Here is a 20,298-nt window from a genome sequence, read left to right on the forward strand (position 1 = left end):
GTATAAACCAGTTAAAAAGGAATAATTACCAATTATAGGGTGATTTTTGTCCATTAATTGATTAAGCAAAAACAAAAAGTTATAAGATTTACCCTAAATTTGTCTAAATATCTCATACTTAAAAAATATCAAACGAATTTATTCAAGATGTGAAAAAAACTATAAAATTATCATCTATAAAGTAAACCTTAAGATTGTAAATTGTAAAAGAACATATTAAAAAAAAAAAGTAGTAACAGCCATAAGCCCCATGAGATATACATATCTCACTCACATTTTTTTTTGGGATATATCAGATTGTTGACATTCTGAAAGCTTTAAATTACTAAGTTAATTAGCTTTAAAAAAAAAATGAATAGTAGAAAACATCTTTTTTAATTAATTTATTCATTTTTTTTATTATAATGCAATAAAAGTAATTGAAGGGCCTAAAACTCACTATTTTTTTAAGTAAAGGACCAATTCACCAGACTTATGTTTTTTTTTTCACACAAATGTAATATATTTGTATGGATATTTTGTTCTACAGGCCAATCTGACCAATCTTCTACGACCACTTTGAAAAGTATTCGTTTGTCTACGTCTCCTCAGCTTGAACCCCACCTTCCTTCATATTTAAGTCTTGCTTGTACCGTCAACGGCTACTCTACAACCACCAACTATAATTCGGATCGTTTATCTAAATCAAGAGATGTTTCTCCTCATCGTATTCAGGATGGAGATTTGACAGGACCTTATAACGAACCTGTTGCCGACTATTCAGTAAGGAACAATCTGCTTTCTCCACCTACTGTGGTACCACTACCAATAAGCAACACAAAAAGACAGCAAAACAGCAAGGACAACAACATCATGGCAAACCACAGTAGTATGTCTCATCACGAGTACTTTTCTACTTCCAGCAGGATCTTCTATCAAACCCACGAGAGCAAAAGCTCTTACATGGGCCACTACACTAGTAAATGTTTCTCTGGGGCCACGTCGACTTCCAGTGCCCACAATAGGAGCACGGCTAAAGAATGTAAAGACGAAACCGAAACTAAATCTTTCATCCAACAGAGGGTGGAACGTCTGTATGGACCAGGAGCGTTAGCTCAGGGATTTTTTATCAGTAAACGTCTACAGGGCCGCAGTTTTGAGGCACCCCGCAATAATATCGATTTAAACGTGTCCCCAGGTAAGCATTCAACATCTTTTGATGAAGGGACGAAATGCGACGAATCCCACATGAAGCAAAGCTGCAGCAGCCCCACACTTCCAGTTATGAGACATCTACGACCGGAGTTTCGTGCTCAACTGCCGATTATTAGTCCTAAGAAGAGTCTGGATTCTGTTATCCAAAAAGGTAACGCTTCCTTGAACTTAAAGGAAGAAACGAAGAAAAATGGAGAAATACTAGAGTCCGTCGTTACTAATACAAAAAAAATTAATGGAAACGTAAATAACGAAGATGTAATTATGCCGAGTCTTAGAAAATGCGTTAACGGGAAATTGTCTGAAATCACTCTAAAAGACGGTAAGTGATAATGAATAATTAAAAGCTACTGTATGTGTTTCTATGAGTTACAACCACTTTGTTAAGATACTCTTTGATATCCCAATAGAACAACATTGCTATGGTGTTGTTGGCTTACAAGATTTAATAATTATATAATGTAAAATATTTCAGAGACAGTGAAGGACGGTCACTATTTCCTAAAAATTCTTGATGCCGAAACGGAAAGATTACTGCAATTGGCCAATCAAATAGAAAATGAGCTGGAAAATCTTTCGTTATCAGAGGAAATTAAAGGAAAATTACGGTCAGCTTCAGGCAAGGCTAGGCTTTTAACATCTCAGAAGATGCAACAGTTTCGGGGACTTTGTGCAAATAATATCAGTAGAGTAAGTCAGTCAGCATTATTTAGTGAATTTCTTATATTTTCTGTAACTAATAATTACTCTCAACATTAATTTGTAATATGCAGTTAGAATTCTAAAAAAAAAAACAGACGAATGCCTTCTACAAACAATAAAACAGAGTTTAAAAACTGGTGTTGAGGCTTTCTGAAAAGAAAATGAATTGACTTGTAGAATTATAACGAATGAAAGTTATTTTTTACCAAGTATTTAGATATATATATTTCGATAACTTACATAGTACAACTACAAGAAAACCTTTTTTACAATTTCTCTCTCACATATTCGTTCACATTGAAAAGTATTTGGCAACCATTTTCCAAGCGAGGATTATAAAAAATTGATTTATTTTGAATTGAAGGCATCTCAAAGTATTGATGCATCAGCAAGTCATAAAAAATTGTGAAGTTGTAAATTCACCATTTTATTTGGCATTCCTGATGTTATGCTCTTTGAAATTTGAAAATAACACTATCACTGTTACTAGTGTGAAAATGACGCGTTCCCCACTACAAATGAGGATCTTCAGGGCTTCTGGGACATGGTATTGTTGCAAGTGGAACAAGTAAACGACATTTTTAAAGAAATTGATGAACTTAGAGTGAACAATTGGGTAGAAGTAAGAAAAAAATGCATTAAAATATAACTGTGTTAATATTCTGAATTTGTTCTTTTTCATTTAAGAAACAATCTAATGACACAGTAGATAACGGAATGAAGAAGGGTAATGGTGTGAACGGAGTTGCAAAATTAAAAAAAGTTCCAAAACCCATGTCAGCAGCTAGTCAAGAGGCTAAAAAACAGAGGGATGCTCAAAGAAAACAAATGATTGAGGCAAGAAGAAAGGCTATGAAAGAGCAGAGGAATATTGACAACATTCAAATATTTGTTCCCGAATCCAGCTGAGATTTGCCTTAATTTTAGCCTATTTTTAAATTGATTACTCCGTAGAAAAAAAGCAAGAAGATAAATTCTGTCTATACATGTTCGAAATTTTAAAATATTACGATCTTAAGCTAAAATGAGGTGATATATTATTTAACGGACTCTTTTTTTTTTTATTTATATTTTATATTTAAAGATACGCCTTTTTATACGTTTCTATTTAATAAGTAAAATTTTTCAAGTCTACATATATGTTTTCTCTTTCAGCATATATTGTATAGGTTTTTTTTTATTTGTTCGGAGAGTTTTTTTACGTTATTTGACGAAGACTGATGAAAGGTTTTTCATGTATTTTTTATTGTTATGTAATCATCATACATCTGTTTAAAAAAAAAACATTCCGAGCAGTTTTTTGTTATACCGAAACTGTTAAATTTTACCAATTTATTATTTGATTATTATCGTGTAAATCCCTTGTTGACTTCGATTTTATTTCTCAATATTAATAAGCACATTGTATTTTACAATCTTTAATTCTAAATTTTTTTGTATTTTAACTAAAACACATCAGTGGTGGTTTAGGCAAAACAAGACTCATGTTTAATTTAAGTATCAATTATCAGTTTAATAAAGTATGCTACATTTTTTTACTTTAATTGCTTATTTTGAATAGGTCTTTAAAAAACATCTAGAAACATTGAAATCAAAATTATAAATTGATAAGGATTTTTTGTAGGCATGCATTTTACTGACTAGTTAGTTGAGTTACTTTTGGTTAATATTAAGTAAGTAAGTAAGATATGTAAGTATCACAATTGTGAGTCCATTAGTTCTGTTAAAAGAAAGAAAAATTGTTTTGAGTGCAGGTGGAAATTAAATGCCAATTTATTAAAAAACTACTGAAAATATGATAATTTAATTGACGCCAATTGATTGAATGTCATTTGTGCCTGAAGACTGAACAATTATGGAAAGGGGAGTTTATTTTTATATAATTTGTAATAATTGCAAATACTAAATTTGTCATTACATTACTATGTTCATATTATTATCTATGATTACCAATGGCGCACGCATATTAGTAATATCAATGAAAAGTAGTAGTATTCGTCTATGTATTATACGCAATAATTCCGCTTACCATATTAGATCAGTCTTCAAGCACAAATGACACGCAAACAATTGGCGTCAATTAAGTTATCATATCGTCAGTAGTTTTTGAATAAATTGACATTTAATTTCCATTTGTACCCAAAACAATTTCCTTTTTTAACAGAATTGATGGAGGACGCACAAATATGATACTTACATATTTAGAACCCGCAAACGATGCACAATTTATTGTTAAAGTTTAAAAAAGTGGATTATTTATATCTGGTGCCAGATTCACTCGACTTACACCTACTAAGTTTCAGTTCTACAGAGCTTTTAGTTCCATGTTCTATATAGACTTTCTATACATTCTACGATTGTCAATTGTATCTATGATTGTCTATGGTTTAGGATTGTTACCCTTTGTGTATCTATTATCTATGATTGTTATCAAGTGCTTAAATTTAAAAATAAAAAGGTTACTTTGGCGGTTTAAACATTGCAATATATTATTTATTACTAATCACTAATGTGAATAATTACGCTAATTAAATATATATTCTTCTTAGTAGTTGAAATAAATATGAGTGAAGTTGCTTTATCGTCATCATCAACAAAAACGGCGGAAGAAGAAGCAGACGATTTTGGCCCTACTCCGATTGCTCGACTTGAGGTATGTAGTTACTATAAATTTATGTGAAAATAAGTGTTAGTGAAATTATTTGAAGGGAAATGGTATAAGTAATGGTGATATTAAAAAACTGGAAGAGGCAGGCTATCATACAGTTGAATCTATTGCATATGCTCCTAAAAAATTCCTGATCTCTATAAAAGGTATTTCTGATGCTAAAGCTGAAAAAATTCATGTCGAGGCATCCAAAATAGTGCCTTTGGGGTTCACTACAGCTACTGAATTCCATCAAAAAAGACAAGAAATTATTCAATTAACAACTGGCTCTCAAGAACTAGACCGTCTTTTGGGAGGTGGTGTTGAAACTGGGTCAATTACTGAAATATTTGGAGAATTTAGAACTGGAAAGACGCAAATTTGTCACACATTGGCTGTTACGTGTCAGGTAACTGTCCTACTTGTGTATAAGTAAACAATTTACTATTGACATTGTTTACAGTTACCTATTGAAAATAATGGAGGTGAAGGAAAATGCTTGTATATTGATACCGAAGGCACTTTTCGACCAGAACGATTGCTTGCTGTTGCAGAAAGGTACAAAATGTCTGGTCAAGATGTTCTTGATAATGTAGCTTATGCCAGAGCATATAACACTGACCATCAAACAGAACTTTTAATTCAAGCTGCAGCAATGATGGTAGAATCCAGGTAATGATCTGCTTAAATTTGCGATTGGTTTTTTAAATTCTTTGTTAGCAAATACAATTATATATTGTTTTCCAGATACTGCTTAATAATTGTGGACAGTGCAACTGCTTTATACAGAACTGATTATTCTGGAAGAGGAGAATTGTCTGCAAGACAAATGCATTTAGCAAGATTTATGAGGATGTTACTTCGATTAGCAGATGAGGTATGTTTTTCTTATAAAAACACTTATGCTCCCATAAAAAGATACATTTTTAGTTTGGCGTTGCTGTTGTAATAACAAATCAAGTAGTAGCTCAAGTTGACGGAGCAGCTATGTTTAATGCTGATCCTAAAAAACCTATTGGAGGTAACATAATTGCACATGCATCCACTACAAGGCTATACTTACGTAAAGGAAGAGGTGATACACGAATTTGTAAAATATACGATTCGCCTTGCTTACCTGAATCAGAAGCAATGTTTGCTATTAATCCTGACGGCATTGGGGATGCAAAAGAATAAGTTATAATTTAAAATAAATTCCTTCCTGCATTTGCCTAGAAAATATTGTTACAATTCAGATATATGTGTATATTGTTTTTTTGATTAACTTTACTTGTAAAATTAGCTATAATTTTATTAAAAAGGCAAATGAAAGATATAAAATTTTAAACATGGTAACTCTTATCTGAATGTTTTGTATTTTGAAAAATCAACAGACAAGAATGCCCTATACTACTAGTATGAGACTTATGAACATATAAAAGGTACTGCTGTTGCGCGTGCAAACTAACGCGGCTCTTAAATAATTTAACAGAATTAATATTCAACAGCTCACTGGGAAGAGTATTCCATTGCCTTCTCATACGGTAAACTACTGAATTATATATATAGTTTCTTCTCGATGCATTTTCCGTAATGGGTCTGTGGCACCGTTTATGTTTATATATTTATTTATTCATTTATTTCACGGGTTTAATGAAAGTTCATATTTATTTTTAATTTTCCTACTACAAATTACCTCAAAGGAAAATTGTTGCTGTTGTCACACCCATACCTCACCGGGAATCGAACCCAGGACCTTTGGCTTGACATAAATATTTGTCAACCAAAATTTATACGTTTACCATAAGAAAACCATTATTAAAATCTTAAGAAAGTTTAGATTACTTCTACACATTTGATATCTTTTATCTCTTATTCATGCTTTTAGAATATATCTTTAATATTGTCCTTTGCTATCTCTACTCTTATATTAAAATCAGCTAGCACCTTCTTTTGTACAATTTCACTTCCAACTGTTACTAATCTATATGTAGGTTTTCCTTTTTTGTACTCTTCTTTATACAGAGGCAAATGTTGAAAAGTTGTCACCTTACACATTCTTCATTTGAAGTAGTTATTTATTTTTCTTTGAATTGAATTTCTTCAAGTTATTCTTTAAAAAAGAATGAAGATAATAAGAAATTCTTTATTCTTAAAAAGTTTCCCATAACAATTAACAAAATATATAGATAAGAGTACATCTTAGTGCAAACAATGATACTGTAATGATATTAAGTCCATCCCAGACCCTTCCCTTCAAATTTTCTTTTGTATAAAACTTATTTTAAACTATAAGCTAATTACAATTTTGCCTCAGCCTTAAGCAATGGCGTTAATTTCTGTGCTAACATAATATTTCCGGCAATTTTTAATTTCCCTTTCATAAATGCAGCTTGGGGATTTAATTTACCCACTGCTAATTCCATGAAGTCTTCATCAGATACCGTTAAAGTCGTATTTGGTTTACCTTCCTTGGGAAGACCTTCATAAACTTGAGCATTCTTTAAATCCATAGCTACAAAAGTACATAAATTACTACTTTAAAAAAAATTAAGATTAGTGTGACTTACTCCACTGTTTGACTTGTTTTCCATCTTTAGTGATGTTATAAAGAAACACTGCATTTATAGCTTTTGCTTTAGCTGGATCATTTTTAACTCTATCAATTATAAATTCAAAAATTGCGTCACTTTGAAGTTGTGATGATTCTTTTTCAGGCATTTTTAGTTCAACAACAGACTTTAAATCTACGTAAGCACCTGCAAAAACGTTGGTGAAATTTCTTATTAAACTGCAATCAATGATAAGCCAATTGTGATGCAATCTTTTAAAGTAAAACTTTGTACAGAGATAATAAGAAATTTCAAGGTTGATTGTAACTGAAAAATTTAAAATGTAAAACCTAATCGATGAATAAACGGTAAAATGCGTCTATCATCTTCTACATCGCACAAGTGTGTAATTAATGACAGTCATAAAGTCAAAGGTTCATAAATGGTATATGAGAAATATTAATCAAATGTATATCTGTTGTAAAAACAATGAAAAATAATATTTGCAAGGTTTTGTGCATATTTCTACAATTAGGGTGCTCATTATTACCTGTACTCTTCAATATTTTCAAAAGATCAAAAAAAACGTTAAAAAAAAGCTCAATTTAACTTACACTTAGAATTAAAACAAATAAATTTAAATACTAAAATTAAAAAAATTATTATAACCACAATTGTTAATAATAATAGAAAATAGCAAAAGGATGTATCAGCATTGTTACACCCTAAATTGAGGTTAGGTATTGCTGACAGTTAATTATTGATCTTGCATTTATACAAATATTTTCGGTAGCGATAATACTGATTTAAATCACATTTAACACGATACAACTAGCAGGCAAAAATAAAAATTATATTTTTATCTACTTTCACATGTAACCTATAATCTAACCATAAATGAAGATTGATATTATTTTCAGGCCCTTATCGTTAGAAAATTTTGAAATACTTTTATTTTATTGTGATAAGGTATATAATTGTCTGCACAATAGCAACAATTCTAAAGAAATTTATGTAATGGTTATGAGTAAAAAATTAATTTTGATCATTAAAACAGATGAAAATTTATTATGAATCCAATATAACAATATGTGAACGTCAAAATTTGTCCAACATTTCTTCAGTATTTATTATAAAAAAAGCAAGGAATGAAACTGCAACGCGCGCGGTCAGAGTTCGAGTCCCGATACAGTACATTTTTTTTTCTTATGTTAAGTAAAATAAATTTAGTTAATCTCAACCAGAGGTGATTCTAGTATATTTATCAAAAGCTGTACTAGAAAATCAACTTGAGTTTCTTGTACAACTGTACAGAAGTAAATACGAACTGTTCAGGTGAAAAATCCAATTTATTTTCCGACGATTCGCTCATTTGTTTTGAACTTTGTTAATAAATTGGATTATTTACCTGAACAATTTGTATTGACTTCTATACAATTAGAGTTTTCAAAATAGAAATCAATGTCTTGTACAACATTCAACTGCACACTCACAATATCGTTATATCACGTTCGCTGTCATAATGAACGCCGGCGTCTCTCAGGCGGATATCATTCAGGTACTATGAGGACCGTTGGAAGTCTTCAGAAGCCATTTACTTTGGTAATATTTTTTTTACTGGCCTCTACTTAAAATCTTTATATTTTGTGAGTGGCACATAAATTAACTAATGAAATCATGTGCCAGTTGGCCAAAAGATCGCTATTTTTTCCCAAAGTCATTGTTTGTCCTTGAGGTTTGAATAATTCCAGCTGGGGACCGCCAGCATCCTTATGGCCACCCAGTAAACAATTTTCATAAGGATTTTACACACGTGTCACGAAAATAGTATCTTAGCAGAATACTGCTCGTTTATTGCCTGACAGCGAACGTTATATACACTGAATAAAAATATATAATTATATAAAAATATATTTTATCACTCAAAATACTATCATCTGGTTTAAATTACATATGTACTTTTATTAAAACTCACCAGTGATCACAGGAGTATTCGTTTCAGCAATAACAGTTTCAAAGTGTATTCTATTCCCTTCTTGCCACATATTAACTTTTAAAGTTTGTCCAGGAATTACAGGCTTCGTAAAACGTGCCTAAACCAAATAAAAGAAATATATTAAAGTATCTTATGTAATTTTGCTCTTTACCTTAACAGCTCTAAACAAACGGCTATCATAGTTAGCAAATCCAGCTAAAACCAATCTCACAGAGAACCCCAAAGTGCAAAGACCATGTAAAATGGGACTATCATACCCTACAATTGCTGCCATATTAGGGTCAATATGTAATGGATTAGTATCACCTGATAAAAAAGATTATTTTGTTTAGTTTTAATATTTTTTTATGCATCTTTTAAATTCTACTGTACCAAAAAAGGGACCATAGAAAGGTAAGAGTAGGTAAACTGTCCCTGGGCTACGAGTCTCATATTCTTTATGTTACTACTGGAATTGATTTATATCCTTCAGGGATAGTTTGCTCATGCTTACCCAGATACAATTTAAATTATTACTAATTTTACCTGAAAGTCTGTACAAAGCCGCCTGGTCAATGCTTGTCTTTTGTGACAATGATAAATCAGGTTTTCTAGAAGGTTTGATTCCACATGGGACAATTTTGCTCCCTGTCCTACTTCCTCCAAAATTGCCGGCTCCCTTGGCGAAGGCAACTATTTGATTTCTTGTCAAGGATTTTCCATTTTTATCACACGTATCCACTGTATTAAAAATCAACACAGTTTTCAAGTTTTGTTCAAAGAATTGTACGTTCATTTTATACCTTCTGTTACGAGAAGCGCTCCTGAACCTTTGTCCAGAACTTCGACAAGTTTAGGGCATGATATGAGCTTGCCTTCTGTAGGTAAGTCATTCAGGATTTCCAGATACTGCTCTCCATGTAAAATTTGTTCTAGGCTTATGTTTCTCCCCGGAATAGCGGTGGTTATTTGAGAAGAAGACATGACGGCCTGGAGAGCCGGTTGAATGAAGAAAAGGGGCAAGGGTGAAAAATCGGCATCATTTTCGTAAAGGTATCTGAGTTCTTCTTTTTTGGAAACCGATGCGCCGACTAATAAGTATTTTTAAAAATAATTGGTTTTCTTTTCTAATTAATATCATAGTTTATAATATTTTATTTTAATATAGTTCATTAATTTATTTTACTAGTAACAGTAAAAATATTTTTATCTGGTTACTTACTTCCTAAAGCATAAATAATAAGATCTCTATTATTAAATGAAAATTCATCGGTTCCATCTTCTTCATTTTGTATACTTTTAATGTCTCCATTCCTAAGCTTTTCCAGCACCTCAACCAAAGCTATGACCACCTCACGACCTGATCCCAAGCATTTACCATTCTTTGTGTCAATAATTTGTTCCCACAGCTTCTGAACGTTTTCTATTGAAACGTCTTCAGTCAAATTTTTTCGAAGAATTGCACCATTGGCTCTAAGAATTTGACATTTTCCCGCCCAACCACCACCAGACTCAATAATAGCTCCATTTTCCAGACAACTTTCATGACATAGATAAGCCTGTAACAGAAAATAATTTATTTATTTAGTGATAACAATAAAACATGACCAAAACTCACAACTACAGGGGCTATTAAATCAGGTTTAAGGGCTTCAAATAAGTCAGGAGGCATTATATCTTGTGTTAAACGACTGGCAGCCGTTGGTACTATAATGTTACAGTGAATATTGTAACGCTCGCCTTCAATTGCTACTGTATTTGCTAAGCCTACTAAGCCCATTTTTGCAGCTGAATAGTTTGCTTGCCCAAAATTTCCTGCATTAATTAGTACATATTAATATTTAAAGTTTTTCAATGTAATTATAAAAGTAAAACAAATATATAAACAAGAGGATGGTTTTTAAATAATTGAAGACTACTGAATATCATTATTTCATCATTTACCATATAACCCTGAAGTAGATGCAGTCATTATAATTCTTCCATAATTCTGTTTTTTGAAAACTGGAAAGGCTGCTTGTGTTGTTTTAAAACTCCCTTTTAAATGGACAGCTTGAATTAAATCTACAAATTAAAGTGATTTTGTTTCTTTAACATTTTAATATGTAAGTTATAAACTTATTACCCCAATCGTGATCTGTTATTTTCATGAAACTTTTATCTCTCAATATTCCAGCATTATTTATTAGTACATCAACTCTACCAAAATTGTCAATGGCTGTTTTGATAATCTTTTCTCCCTCCACAACAGAATTGTAGTCAGCTACAGCAGTACCGCCTTTCAAAAGTACAGAAGTCTTATTAGACATAAAATAAAATGCATTACAAAAGAAAGCTACACACCTCTAGTTTTTATTTCATTGACTACATTATCAGCAGCTTTACTTGATTTACCATCGCCATCACGTCCTCCGCCTAAGTCGTTTACAACAACTTTTGCTCCCCTAGATGCAAAAAGTAAAGCATAAGTTCTTCCTAATCCTGCACCGGCTCCTGTAACTACGACAACTCGTCCATCAAACCTTAAATCACTCATCTTTTACTGTTTAAATTTTTGAAGAATTATTAGACACAGCAAATGATCTTCAGTATCAGTAATTAATGGAGATCTAAGGTCAATTTCACTTTTTACAAAAAAGGTATTACTGCCAATTACTGTTTATGTTATTAACGTCAATTATAATGATAATAAACGTCAAGTTGACAGTTAACATGTGAAGTTGGATTATATTATTTTTGTTATGTCTTTATTATTATTATTATTACACAGCGGTACCAACTACTACTCAACGATATCAATCTTCATATCGGATGATAACTGCTGCAGTCTTATCTATGGATCAGTGATGGTAGAATTTCAACCTTGTTACAACTGTTTTTTTTTTTTCAAATCGTGACGTTTCCAACAGCATGAAGTTGGAGTTCGCTGTCAAAAACAGTCAAAAATTTATAAATGGTAGTTTTCGGTGACGGAAGATGTGTTTAGCAAAATGGCCGAGGAATTGATTTTCTTAAAAGAAGATGGATATTTAAATGTAGATTCGGAAATAAAACAAATTGTTTATCATCCATCGTTAAATGTAATTTTAATTTGTACCGGTGAAGGCATTGTCCGCGTCTTGGATGTCAATTCGGGTGTCGTGCTGCAAAACAGCAACTTATCAGGTGAGTTTGTTTATAAAAATGGTCAATTTATTAATAATTTTATATAATTCCTATTTAATGAATGTGTATTTCACTCTTTTAAAGCACAAAATGGTAATGAAATAGCATGTCAGTATATACCTGAGTTAGATCGAGTGCTGTTTTGTGATGGCCAGGCTCTTGGTGTAAGATCAGATTATAATGGTGTGTTGTTGCTTGATACAATATTACAAAAGCCTACATGTAAACCAAAGGATAGTGTAAAACTAGAACTTCTACTTTCTGAGGTAAAAATTATATGAAATGATGAAATGTTATGCATTAATTTGTCGTTTGATAATTTAGGCAATCATATTAAAACAAAGTTTAACGTCTGCGGCTGTAACAGGGATCGATGATATACTTAATGAGTTGACAGAGAAAATTTCAGAAGCTCAGGAGTGTTTGAAGATAGGTATTAAAGCACAAAAGGTGAGTTGCATTGTTATCTTTAACTTGAAAGTTTTTAAGTATTGCAATTTTTAAGTGACATGACTAAAAAGTTGTAAACAATTTTGTGATAAATGTTGATAAAGTTGACTTATTGCATGTGATAATTTATAAATTAATCTGATAAGTGTATAAAGCTGATTTATTTATTTATTCTGTTAATATCTATATCTTGTATTCAAAGTATTCTTTATTAATACAGTGGACCACTCTTTGTCTGGAACTGCCACTAGAAGCATTTCGTTCTGCAACAAATGCAACAGTTACAGAACTAATTGTAAAAAATCAGCGCACACCAGAACTTGGGGTGGCTTCAGCTGTGTATGAGCGTTTATCAGAACTGCTTGGAGAGCAGGCAAATGCTTCAGATAGGAGAGCAATGGCCAGTGAGGCCAAAAGAAGAGAAACATTTACAAATTGGCCACACATGGACTATAAGTAATATAACAATTTTTTTTTCGTATTTTTTTAATCATATTTATCATTTAGTTACTTAATAAATGAAAATAGTAATATGTATGTATTCTATGTAATGCTATCTTTTGAATTAATAATTTCTTGATTATTAAATTAAATTGTTAGGCTTTTATTCTAAGTTTGGAATAATATAAAAACTAGTAATGTAATTGATGTTTTAAATAATTTTTAGATGGGCATTGCCTGATCAGATGGCACAGGCTGGATTTTATCATCAACCTAATGTCTCCGGTAAAGACAGGGCCATGTGTTTTACATGTACTGTTTGTCTAGTTTGCTGGGAACGTACAGATGAGCCTTGGAGTGAGCACGAACGTCACTCCCCCAATTGTCCGTTTGTTCTTAGTGAGTATACCGAAAACGTACCGTTGTCTGTGACCTACGCGACGAGTCCGGCCGCGGATGTCACTCACAGTTATCGGAACATGGTGCCAGTGAATGTCCTGGGCACTAGCTCGGTTCCTCATCTGTTTGCCACGTCCAATTCAGAGGGACTTATCAGCGTTTATGACGTAACCGGAAAAGTGAAAAGGACACATTCTTTTTTCGTCACGCAGTTCGACTCTCATGTATTGGAGAAGCTGACGCAAGACTTCGGGGTACCGAGCACTTGGTGCGATAATAATGAAAGTAAGAAATGTTAAATCTTTTTGGTGAGGAAGTTCTTTGACATGTAAATCCACATATTATATTGCGGTCGGGATTGCCAGACACATTAGTCAAAATATACAGAAAACAAGTATGTAGGTACATTAGGGTGTTTTTTTTTTGTTTCTGGTCCCATTAGCTAATGTATAATAAGAAAAGTATCTTAAAGTTTCAGCTTCATATATCAGCCCAGCCCTGTAAACGGCGCAGTTTGCTTTCTATTTAATTAACATGGAAAAAGTAACGTTTTAAAAAATAGAATTTCGTTGAACTAGAGTGGATTCATAGGTCGGCCAGTTTCGGTCGGTTGCTTCTGCAAGTTGATACAATTGTTACAGATTGGGGAAGTGCTTTTGATAGCGCCAATCACTTATTTTTGCTTCATAAGTTGTTATTCTAATATCTTGATTCACTGCATTTTTATATATAGCAAATTATTTGTGAAGGTTGACGGCCATCTTTCTGATAAATTTATTAGCAGTTGTGGAGTGTCACAGGGATCTCATTGTGGTCCTCTTTTATTCGCTAGGTTAGTCGTTAGCGGTTCCGAGATCTTAACGTATGCTGGTGATCTTCTTTTTTTCCTTAAAGGCAAATAAATGCTGTTTAACATTCGGGAGTGGCAGTAATTTGGAACGCCTTCTTGATTATGTCATTATTAGTTAAAGTCATTTGATCCTGAACTTTCGTTTTTTTGGCACATCACGTCAGTTGCTAACACGTTAGGTGCGTAAAACAAGGTCACTAACGCTCTCTGCTAGAGTAAGATAGCGGTGGCTAAGACATCTTTCTTACATGTAACCGAATATATGAATAGCATACTCTGAATAAGTAATACTCTAAACAAGATCCGACTTTTGCATCGAGTGTTGAAATACTGGCCTGGTTTATAATGCATCCTACAATGTAAAAATAAATTTCAAAGACAAGGGAGAGCTTTATTTTAGAAAAATTTTATATTTAATTTTTGCATTGGGCATTGTGTCCCTATGAATTCTAAATAAATAAATATGTATAAATATATCAACATATGTAGTATTTGTCATTTACTTATTCATTATTAAGAATCAAATCTTTTAACGTGTCTTTGCATTTGTATTATTTGTTTTCATCCAATACTTTACGCTCCTCGGGTAATTTATTAAATGATCTCGTAGTGGTCAAAAGACTACCATAATTTGAAATATACTACATTTAGTAAATTATTTACAGTAAAACATCCAGCTGAAAAACAAGTAACAGCTTTAACGATAGTCGGAGAAAAAGCAGGTGCCAAAACAACCCCCCAACACTCAACCACTTCCACCATTCGACCGAGTATTATATGCGGATTAAATGTACGATTCAGTGCAAAATCACAAACTTGTGTGGAAGAAGATATGGAAGTAATGGTAGAACATCATCAGCAAGTGTCTGAAAATGGCCGCCTCTATTTTGTTGTCTACGACTTTCAGTACGTCAAAGAACCTCTAGAAGTAACTAATACATTAGATGGTAGCAGTAAGTATGATGCAACAGATGCCCGTGTGAATTCTAAAGACTTCATTATGCTAGAAGAAGCAGAAAATTTACTCCTACCCACAACAAACAATAACACTGGAGGTTCTGACATAATCACATTTATATCAGATTTTAAGCCCTACAACATAGTAAAAGAGCAAGTTCTATATCAGAATTTAATTCCTGGCGAAAGCGACGAGATATTTTTGCCACCTTCGACTGATAACATTAAACATTCAGGACCCAGATTAGTGGACACCAGTGCTTCTGCTTTCGATGCGCTTCAGTATCCGATGAGCAGCAGTCCAATAGAAAAAACAAATTCTGTGACTGACAAAACTATTTCAGATCACATCGCAGATCTAAAGAGTAATCGTGTTAATAAAAAATTGAACTATTCGCGTGCTGTGCAGTGTATGTCAATTCCTGAAAATTACAAATGCGCCGGAGACGCGATTGCTTCCCACATTGTTCCTACAGACGACGGCAGGCACGTTTTGGTGGTGGTTCAAAGTCCTAGTGGGACGTCCAACGGGCTATTGTTGATGTACGCATTAGATTTTTCCGGAAAGATGGTGAAGGTTGTGGAACAACCGATAATGGCTAGAGAACTATCGAGTAATGAGAATCCTATCGAAGTAAGACTTCTGCCGCAACTAGATCGAATTGCGAAAGACTTTTCTGAAACTGAAGTGAGTGGAACTGTCATCGCAGTGTGTTCAGATGGTTCTATACAGCTAATTGATCTTAGCACGTTAAAGACTGTGTCAGTGGCGAAAATGGATGGAGAAAAGTTCATGTCGGCAGTTTATTGCACTAGTAAGATTCGATTTTTTAGTAATGTTTTTTCTATTAAATAAATCTTAAACCGTACATGCAATCATCGGAGAGCGTAAGCCATCTTTTCATATAAATAATAAAGTAATATAAGCCCAATAAATACAATTTAATGCCGGGTGTTATGCTTTGTTCAATTCTATCCTATTTTGATAGGACAGTTTTTAGAGAAGCAGGTGATATTTTCATATAAAAAAAATATATTCTACACGTTCAAAGAAATGTGTAATTTCTGTACTTGGTAATATTTTCTCTTACCTGCATGAATAACAGTAAGTTCTTGGCTAGCAATTTATCGAAACTACCGGTTGTAGATCGCGATTTCGAATGTGTTAGTCACCGTCACCATCCCGAGGTAGTTTTGATAAATCACCAATCAATCCGAGGCTGGAACAACAAGCGAATTGGTTTAAGGTACAGCAGGGTTGGAAAACAATATGTTTTAAACAATTTTTTTACATATATTTTGAACACATGTTTTAAACGTAGTAAACTTGTTTTAAACAAATTTTTTTTATAGTGGCGTGTTGACGTCATTAACTAGTTGTGTTTTAAAATGTCAACCCTTGAGATGTTTTCTTTATTTCAACCAATAAGTACTTTTGCTCTAGCGTCTAGCCGAAGGAATTTAAGGAATGTTTAATGTATGACGTTTTATTATTATATTTTTAATTTTAAAATACTTTGTTTTAAACGTGCCAACCCTGAGGTACAGGCTGTAGCATTTTAAAATGTTTAACAAGGGCCTCACGAATATATCAACCTATCAAACTGAATCTGCGACGCAGCTTACATACATACATACATACACCAATTTATATTTATACACCTTATATCTTTTTTTATAGGTTTGGAACGGCTGTGCGCATCTACAAAGAAGGGTTCGCTACACTTTTACGCTTTAAAAGATAACGATAGCGATTCTATTGAAGATCACGACGACGAAGATATGTTGGGTTTGTCAATCGATTCCCAGTTAGCAGGTTCACATCCTACTGAATCTTCCAGCGGTTCTGAAATGCCCTACTATTTCCACGAATCAGTGGGTGACATAAAGCTAGAAGATCTAAGACGACTTCAATCGCTATGCCTGTTCGAACCGATCAAAGTGGGCTATTGTGCGGTTGTCCCCCCCTGCTGGAGTGAAATGCAGCAGGCACAAAGACAACGACGCCATCCTCACATACAAACGGAAAACGAACAACACACTAAGACGTGGCGTCTTCAAACTGACACCACCACATGGGACGAGCATGTATTTGAACTGACTTTGCCTTCTCCTACTTGTGTGGGTCATGTGGATGTTCATTTTGCCCTTCATGGTTCATCGGTATTACCACATGTTGAGATAACACTCCTGAAACAAAATACCAATAGTATAGGTCATAGGAAAAATGTAAAGTTTGGTGTAGACGATGCGATCACATTCGAAGCACTCCAGTGGGCAAATAATAACCCGGTGACGTCCCAAGAATACCTTCGAGCCCATAAGGCAGATATATTGGCTGGACCAGTTGATATTGCAACCAGTCTGGATCTTACAGACCAAGGGGGTTGTGTAACATTAACTAGCCCTCGCTTATTCAAATCTCGAGTGCGCACTCTACTATTACATATCAAATCGGTTTTTGTGAAAGAAGAAGGTGGTACAAGATTCGCCAACGCAACACGTAGTAGACGCGTTGCTAGTGGGGTCAGTGCAGCAGCAGGTGGATCTTCGCTAAGCTCTAACAAAGGCGAGTTCTACATGGGCTGTGACTGTTTGCAAGAAGTCAGTGTTACTGTGTATACAGTTAAACATGTGGATATTTCTAACGAAAAAATGCAACGGAGCGCGATGCTGGAGTCGAACGTGTTCGTGCAATCTTTGGTTACGATAGTGACTGCCGGAGGTTCGTACAGAGATAGACAGAGCCGTGCCATGGACATATTAAATTGGATTGCGGCCATTCGTATGACGCGAAACAGAAGCTGTAACGGAGAACCGCCTAATCAACAAATTGAATTTTTGAAGATAGTGGAGACGAATTTACCAGGACTCCTGAGGCAATGTCTGTTGCTCGCGAATAGATCCATCTCACATAAATGTGCTAAATTGATGATCATTTGTAGCAAGTAAGTTAAAACTACATTCATTAACTATTGTACAAATAATTTAGTGTTGTTACTGATTAAAGTCTTTGTTTTAGTAACTATTTATAATTGTATTGTATTTTTATAGTGGCGCACGTAATATGAACGAGCAAATAGGCAAACGATTCGATTCGTGCATCTTGAGTGTCCTTCTAGTCATCCTGGAATCGATAGATCGTGTCCAATCAGCTAGTAGTCTTCAGTGGATTGTAAACCTCTTGTTTAAAGTGGCGCAGCCCGATCAATGCGCTCACATAACTTCCAAGTGTGTATCGCTTCTTTCCAAACTATCTGAAGAGATCCATGCTCGTACCAATCCTTATCACCTGCTATTGCGTAGTCGCTACGGCCTCTACGGGATTCCATTAGAGCCAGAATTATTCGACATTGAGCCACCACCCTCCGTTAAAGCCACAAGTGTAGCAGTTACCTATGCGTCTGTTGTGGCTGGAGACACATCAGCAATTCCATCGACGGATTTCCATACGAATTTTACATGTAATAAAGAAACGTTGGATCCGAAAGAAGTCTTGTCTGTTTCTAAAGGCGATAATAAAATCAAATTGAAGAACGTTGCTTCCACCAAAATGATAAGGGGACTATTGGAGACGGAACCGTTACATTTCACTTGTGTATCCGCCAGCGAAGGTACAAGATTAGAAAGAGCGGATTCGAATGGGAATAACTTTGTCAACAGTATAATTCCAATACCGGTGTCGGGGACACAACCTTCTGTAAATAGTGGGACGAAAAAGGTAGAAGTTGAAACGTTTATGAGCGAACCGGAAGCTATTTATGTTCATAATCCTGGGAAAGAGGCCAGTAATGGGCAGGGGAGCAGTAATAACAGCAATGCTTCTTTCTTCGATGGATTCTGCAATATGATCTTGTACACTGACAATCTCAAGACTGACGAATTTTCTAAAATTAAAATGAGTAAGTCCAATCTTCTATTTGTGTTAAACATTTAGATAATATTCCTAATATAAGTATTTGATCCACAAACATCATAATTTTAACTTAAAAGTCTTAAGGACGAACTGAAGGTAAAGTAATTTGAAGTTAATTATTTAACGAAAAAAATTAAAAATTATCTTTAATTTATTGGAATAATGCAAATAAGAGAAATTAAGTAATTCATTTTTTAAATCATAGCGAAAGTTATGGACTTTTATACTTTTAGTAACCTACATGTTAGTACTACTACTACACTACTGTCATAGCTCGAAATCTTTTTTAAGTTGAAAACTTTAACTTGACATACATATATTGTTTTACATTTTTTCTTCTGTACCTGGCAAAAATGAGAGCACGTGCGAAAATATTTTTATCAGCTCTTACATATTTTGAACAGTAGTAATTTAACTGTAAACATCAATTTGTCTCATTCACTTCTATTCTACTCTAAAAGCCTAAATTGCCCCTCTGTTAAACGACCACTGGATTACTTTTCCGCTCTCTTATTTAATGAATTAGTAATTCATTCCACTATGTGATATATATGTTTTATTTTATTAATTGTTGCTTCACAGATGTTCTGATGATGTATTTTTTTTCTACAGTATATTAANTTTATGTTGCAGTTATACATATATATTACTCCAAGGTATTTACAGCTTTCAACTCTTTTTAGATGTTGACCGTTAATTATAATTTCTATGTTATCTAGTAAAGAGTATCTATAATTACCAAATGTAAAAATACTCATTTATATTCAGTACAATGTTATTCCGATGTAGCTATGGGAATATAGTATATAGTTTACGGATTAATACTACTAATTTAGTCCAAGTTTGTCTACTCGCGAAACTGCCGTATCATCAGCTAAAGCAATTAAATTCGACTGCGGAGTTAATAAGTCATTTACGTACAGTATGAACAACAGTTCTCCTAATATTGAGTCCTGTAGAACTCCAAAATCACTATTTACTGGCTGGCTTTTTATACCATTAACCTTGACAATTTGAGTTCTATTTGGTAGATAACTTTTTTGAGAAATAATCAAGCTCCTCGTATTCCTA

At 33.6% G+C, this 20,298-nt stretch overlaps 4 protein-coding genes across 6 annotated transcripts in view; 3 read left to right on the plus strand and 1 right to left on the minus strand.

Annotated features, from left to right (window-relative positions):
* LOC108736419 overlaps positions 1–3,440 on the plus strand; it is a gene marked incomplete at its 5' end in the record, with an annotated part of 20,354 nt that extends 16,914 nt beyond the window's left edge. The window contains 5 exons of the mRNA XM_018468839.2: positions 530–1,111; positions 1,178–1,516; positions 1,670–1,884; positions 2,387–2,518; positions 2,584–3,440. Of these exons, the coding sequence (XP_018324341.2) occupies positions 530–1,111; positions 1,178–1,516; positions 1,670–1,884; positions 2,387–2,518; positions 2,584–2,805 (1,490 nt within the window). The remainder of the gene's footprint in view (positions 1–529; positions 1,112–1,177; positions 1,517–1,669; positions 1,885–2,386; positions 2,519–2,583) is intronic.
* Positions 3,441–4,302: 862 nt separating this feature from the next.
* LOC108736420 (DNA repair protein RAD51 homolog 1) lies at positions 4,303–5,890 on the plus strand. The gene is made up of 5 exons (XM_018468841.1): positions 4,303–4,549; positions 4,605–4,952; positions 5,007–5,215; positions 5,291–5,420; positions 5,474–5,890. The coding sequence occupies exons 1-5, from the start codon at positions 4,460–4,462 to the stop codon at positions 5,717–5,719; spliced, it is 1,023 nt and encodes a 340-aa protein (XP_018324343.1). The 5' UTR covers positions 4,303–4,459; the 3' UTR covers positions 5,720–5,890.
* Positions 5,891–6,648: 758 nt separating this feature from the next.
* On the minus strand, positions 6,649–11,746 carry LOC108736403 (peroxisomal multifunctional enzyme type 2). Of its 3 annotated transcripts, XM_018468811.1 has the most exons (11): positions 11,393–11,746; positions 11,175–11,327; positions 10,994–11,113; positions 10,668–10,864; positions 10,272–10,608; positions 9,853–10,140; positions 9,596–9,790; positions 9,222–9,376; positions 9,050–9,167; positions 7,093–7,281; positions 6,649–7,037 (listed from the first exon to the last, which is right to left on the minus strand). In XM_018468811.1, exons 1-11 carry the CDS (start codon positions 11,583–11,585, stop codon positions 6,823–6,825), a joined length of 2,160 nt encoding a protein of 719 aa, XP_018324313.1. In that variant the 5' UTR covers positions 11,586–11,746; the 3' UTR covers positions 6,649–6,822. The 3 variants fall into 3 exon arrangements, with proteins under 3 accessions (XP_018324313.1, XP_018324315.1, XP_018324314.1); XM_018468813.1 differs by lacking the exons at positions 9,050–9,167; positions 9,222–9,376; positions 9,596–9,790; ... (4 more) ...; positions 11,175–11,327; positions 11,393–11,746 and adding an exon at positions 7,689–7,738; XM_018468812.1 differs by lacking the exons at positions 9,050–9,167; positions 9,222–9,376; positions 9,596–9,790; ... (4 more) ...; positions 11,175–11,327; positions 11,393–11,746 and adding an exon at positions 7,625–7,728.
* A 205-nt stretch (positions 11,747–11,951) lies between these two features.
* LOC108736389 (baculoviral IAP repeat-containing protein 6) overlaps positions 11,952–20,298 on the plus strand; it is a 35,857-nt gene continuing 27,510 nt past the window's right edge. Inside the window, exons 1-8 of the mRNA XM_025973380.1 lie at positions 11,952–12,214; positions 12,299–12,480; positions 12,539–12,664; positions 12,885–13,120; positions 13,332–13,789; positions 15,020–16,126; positions 16,993–18,259; positions 18,366–19,235. Coding sequence (XP_025829165.1) covers positions 12,040–12,214; positions 12,299–12,480; positions 12,539–12,664; positions 12,885–13,120; positions 13,332–13,789; positions 15,020–16,126; positions 16,993–18,259; positions 18,366–19,235 — 4,421 coding nt within the window. The 5' untranslated portion in view covers positions 11,952–12,039. The remainder of the gene's footprint in view (positions 12,215–12,298; positions 12,481–12,538; positions 12,665–12,884; positions 13,121–13,331; positions 13,790–15,019; positions 16,127–16,992; positions 18,260–18,365; positions 19,236–20,298) is intronic.

Source organism: Agrilus planipennis, unplaced genomic scaffold (genome assembly GCF_000699045.2).
Source record: "Agrilus planipennis isolate EAB-ADULT unplaced genomic scaffold, Apla_2.0 scaffold149, whole genome shotgun sequence".
Lineage (NCBI taxonomy): Eukaryota > Metazoa > Arthropoda > Insecta > Coleoptera > Buprestidae > Agrilus > Agrilus planipennis.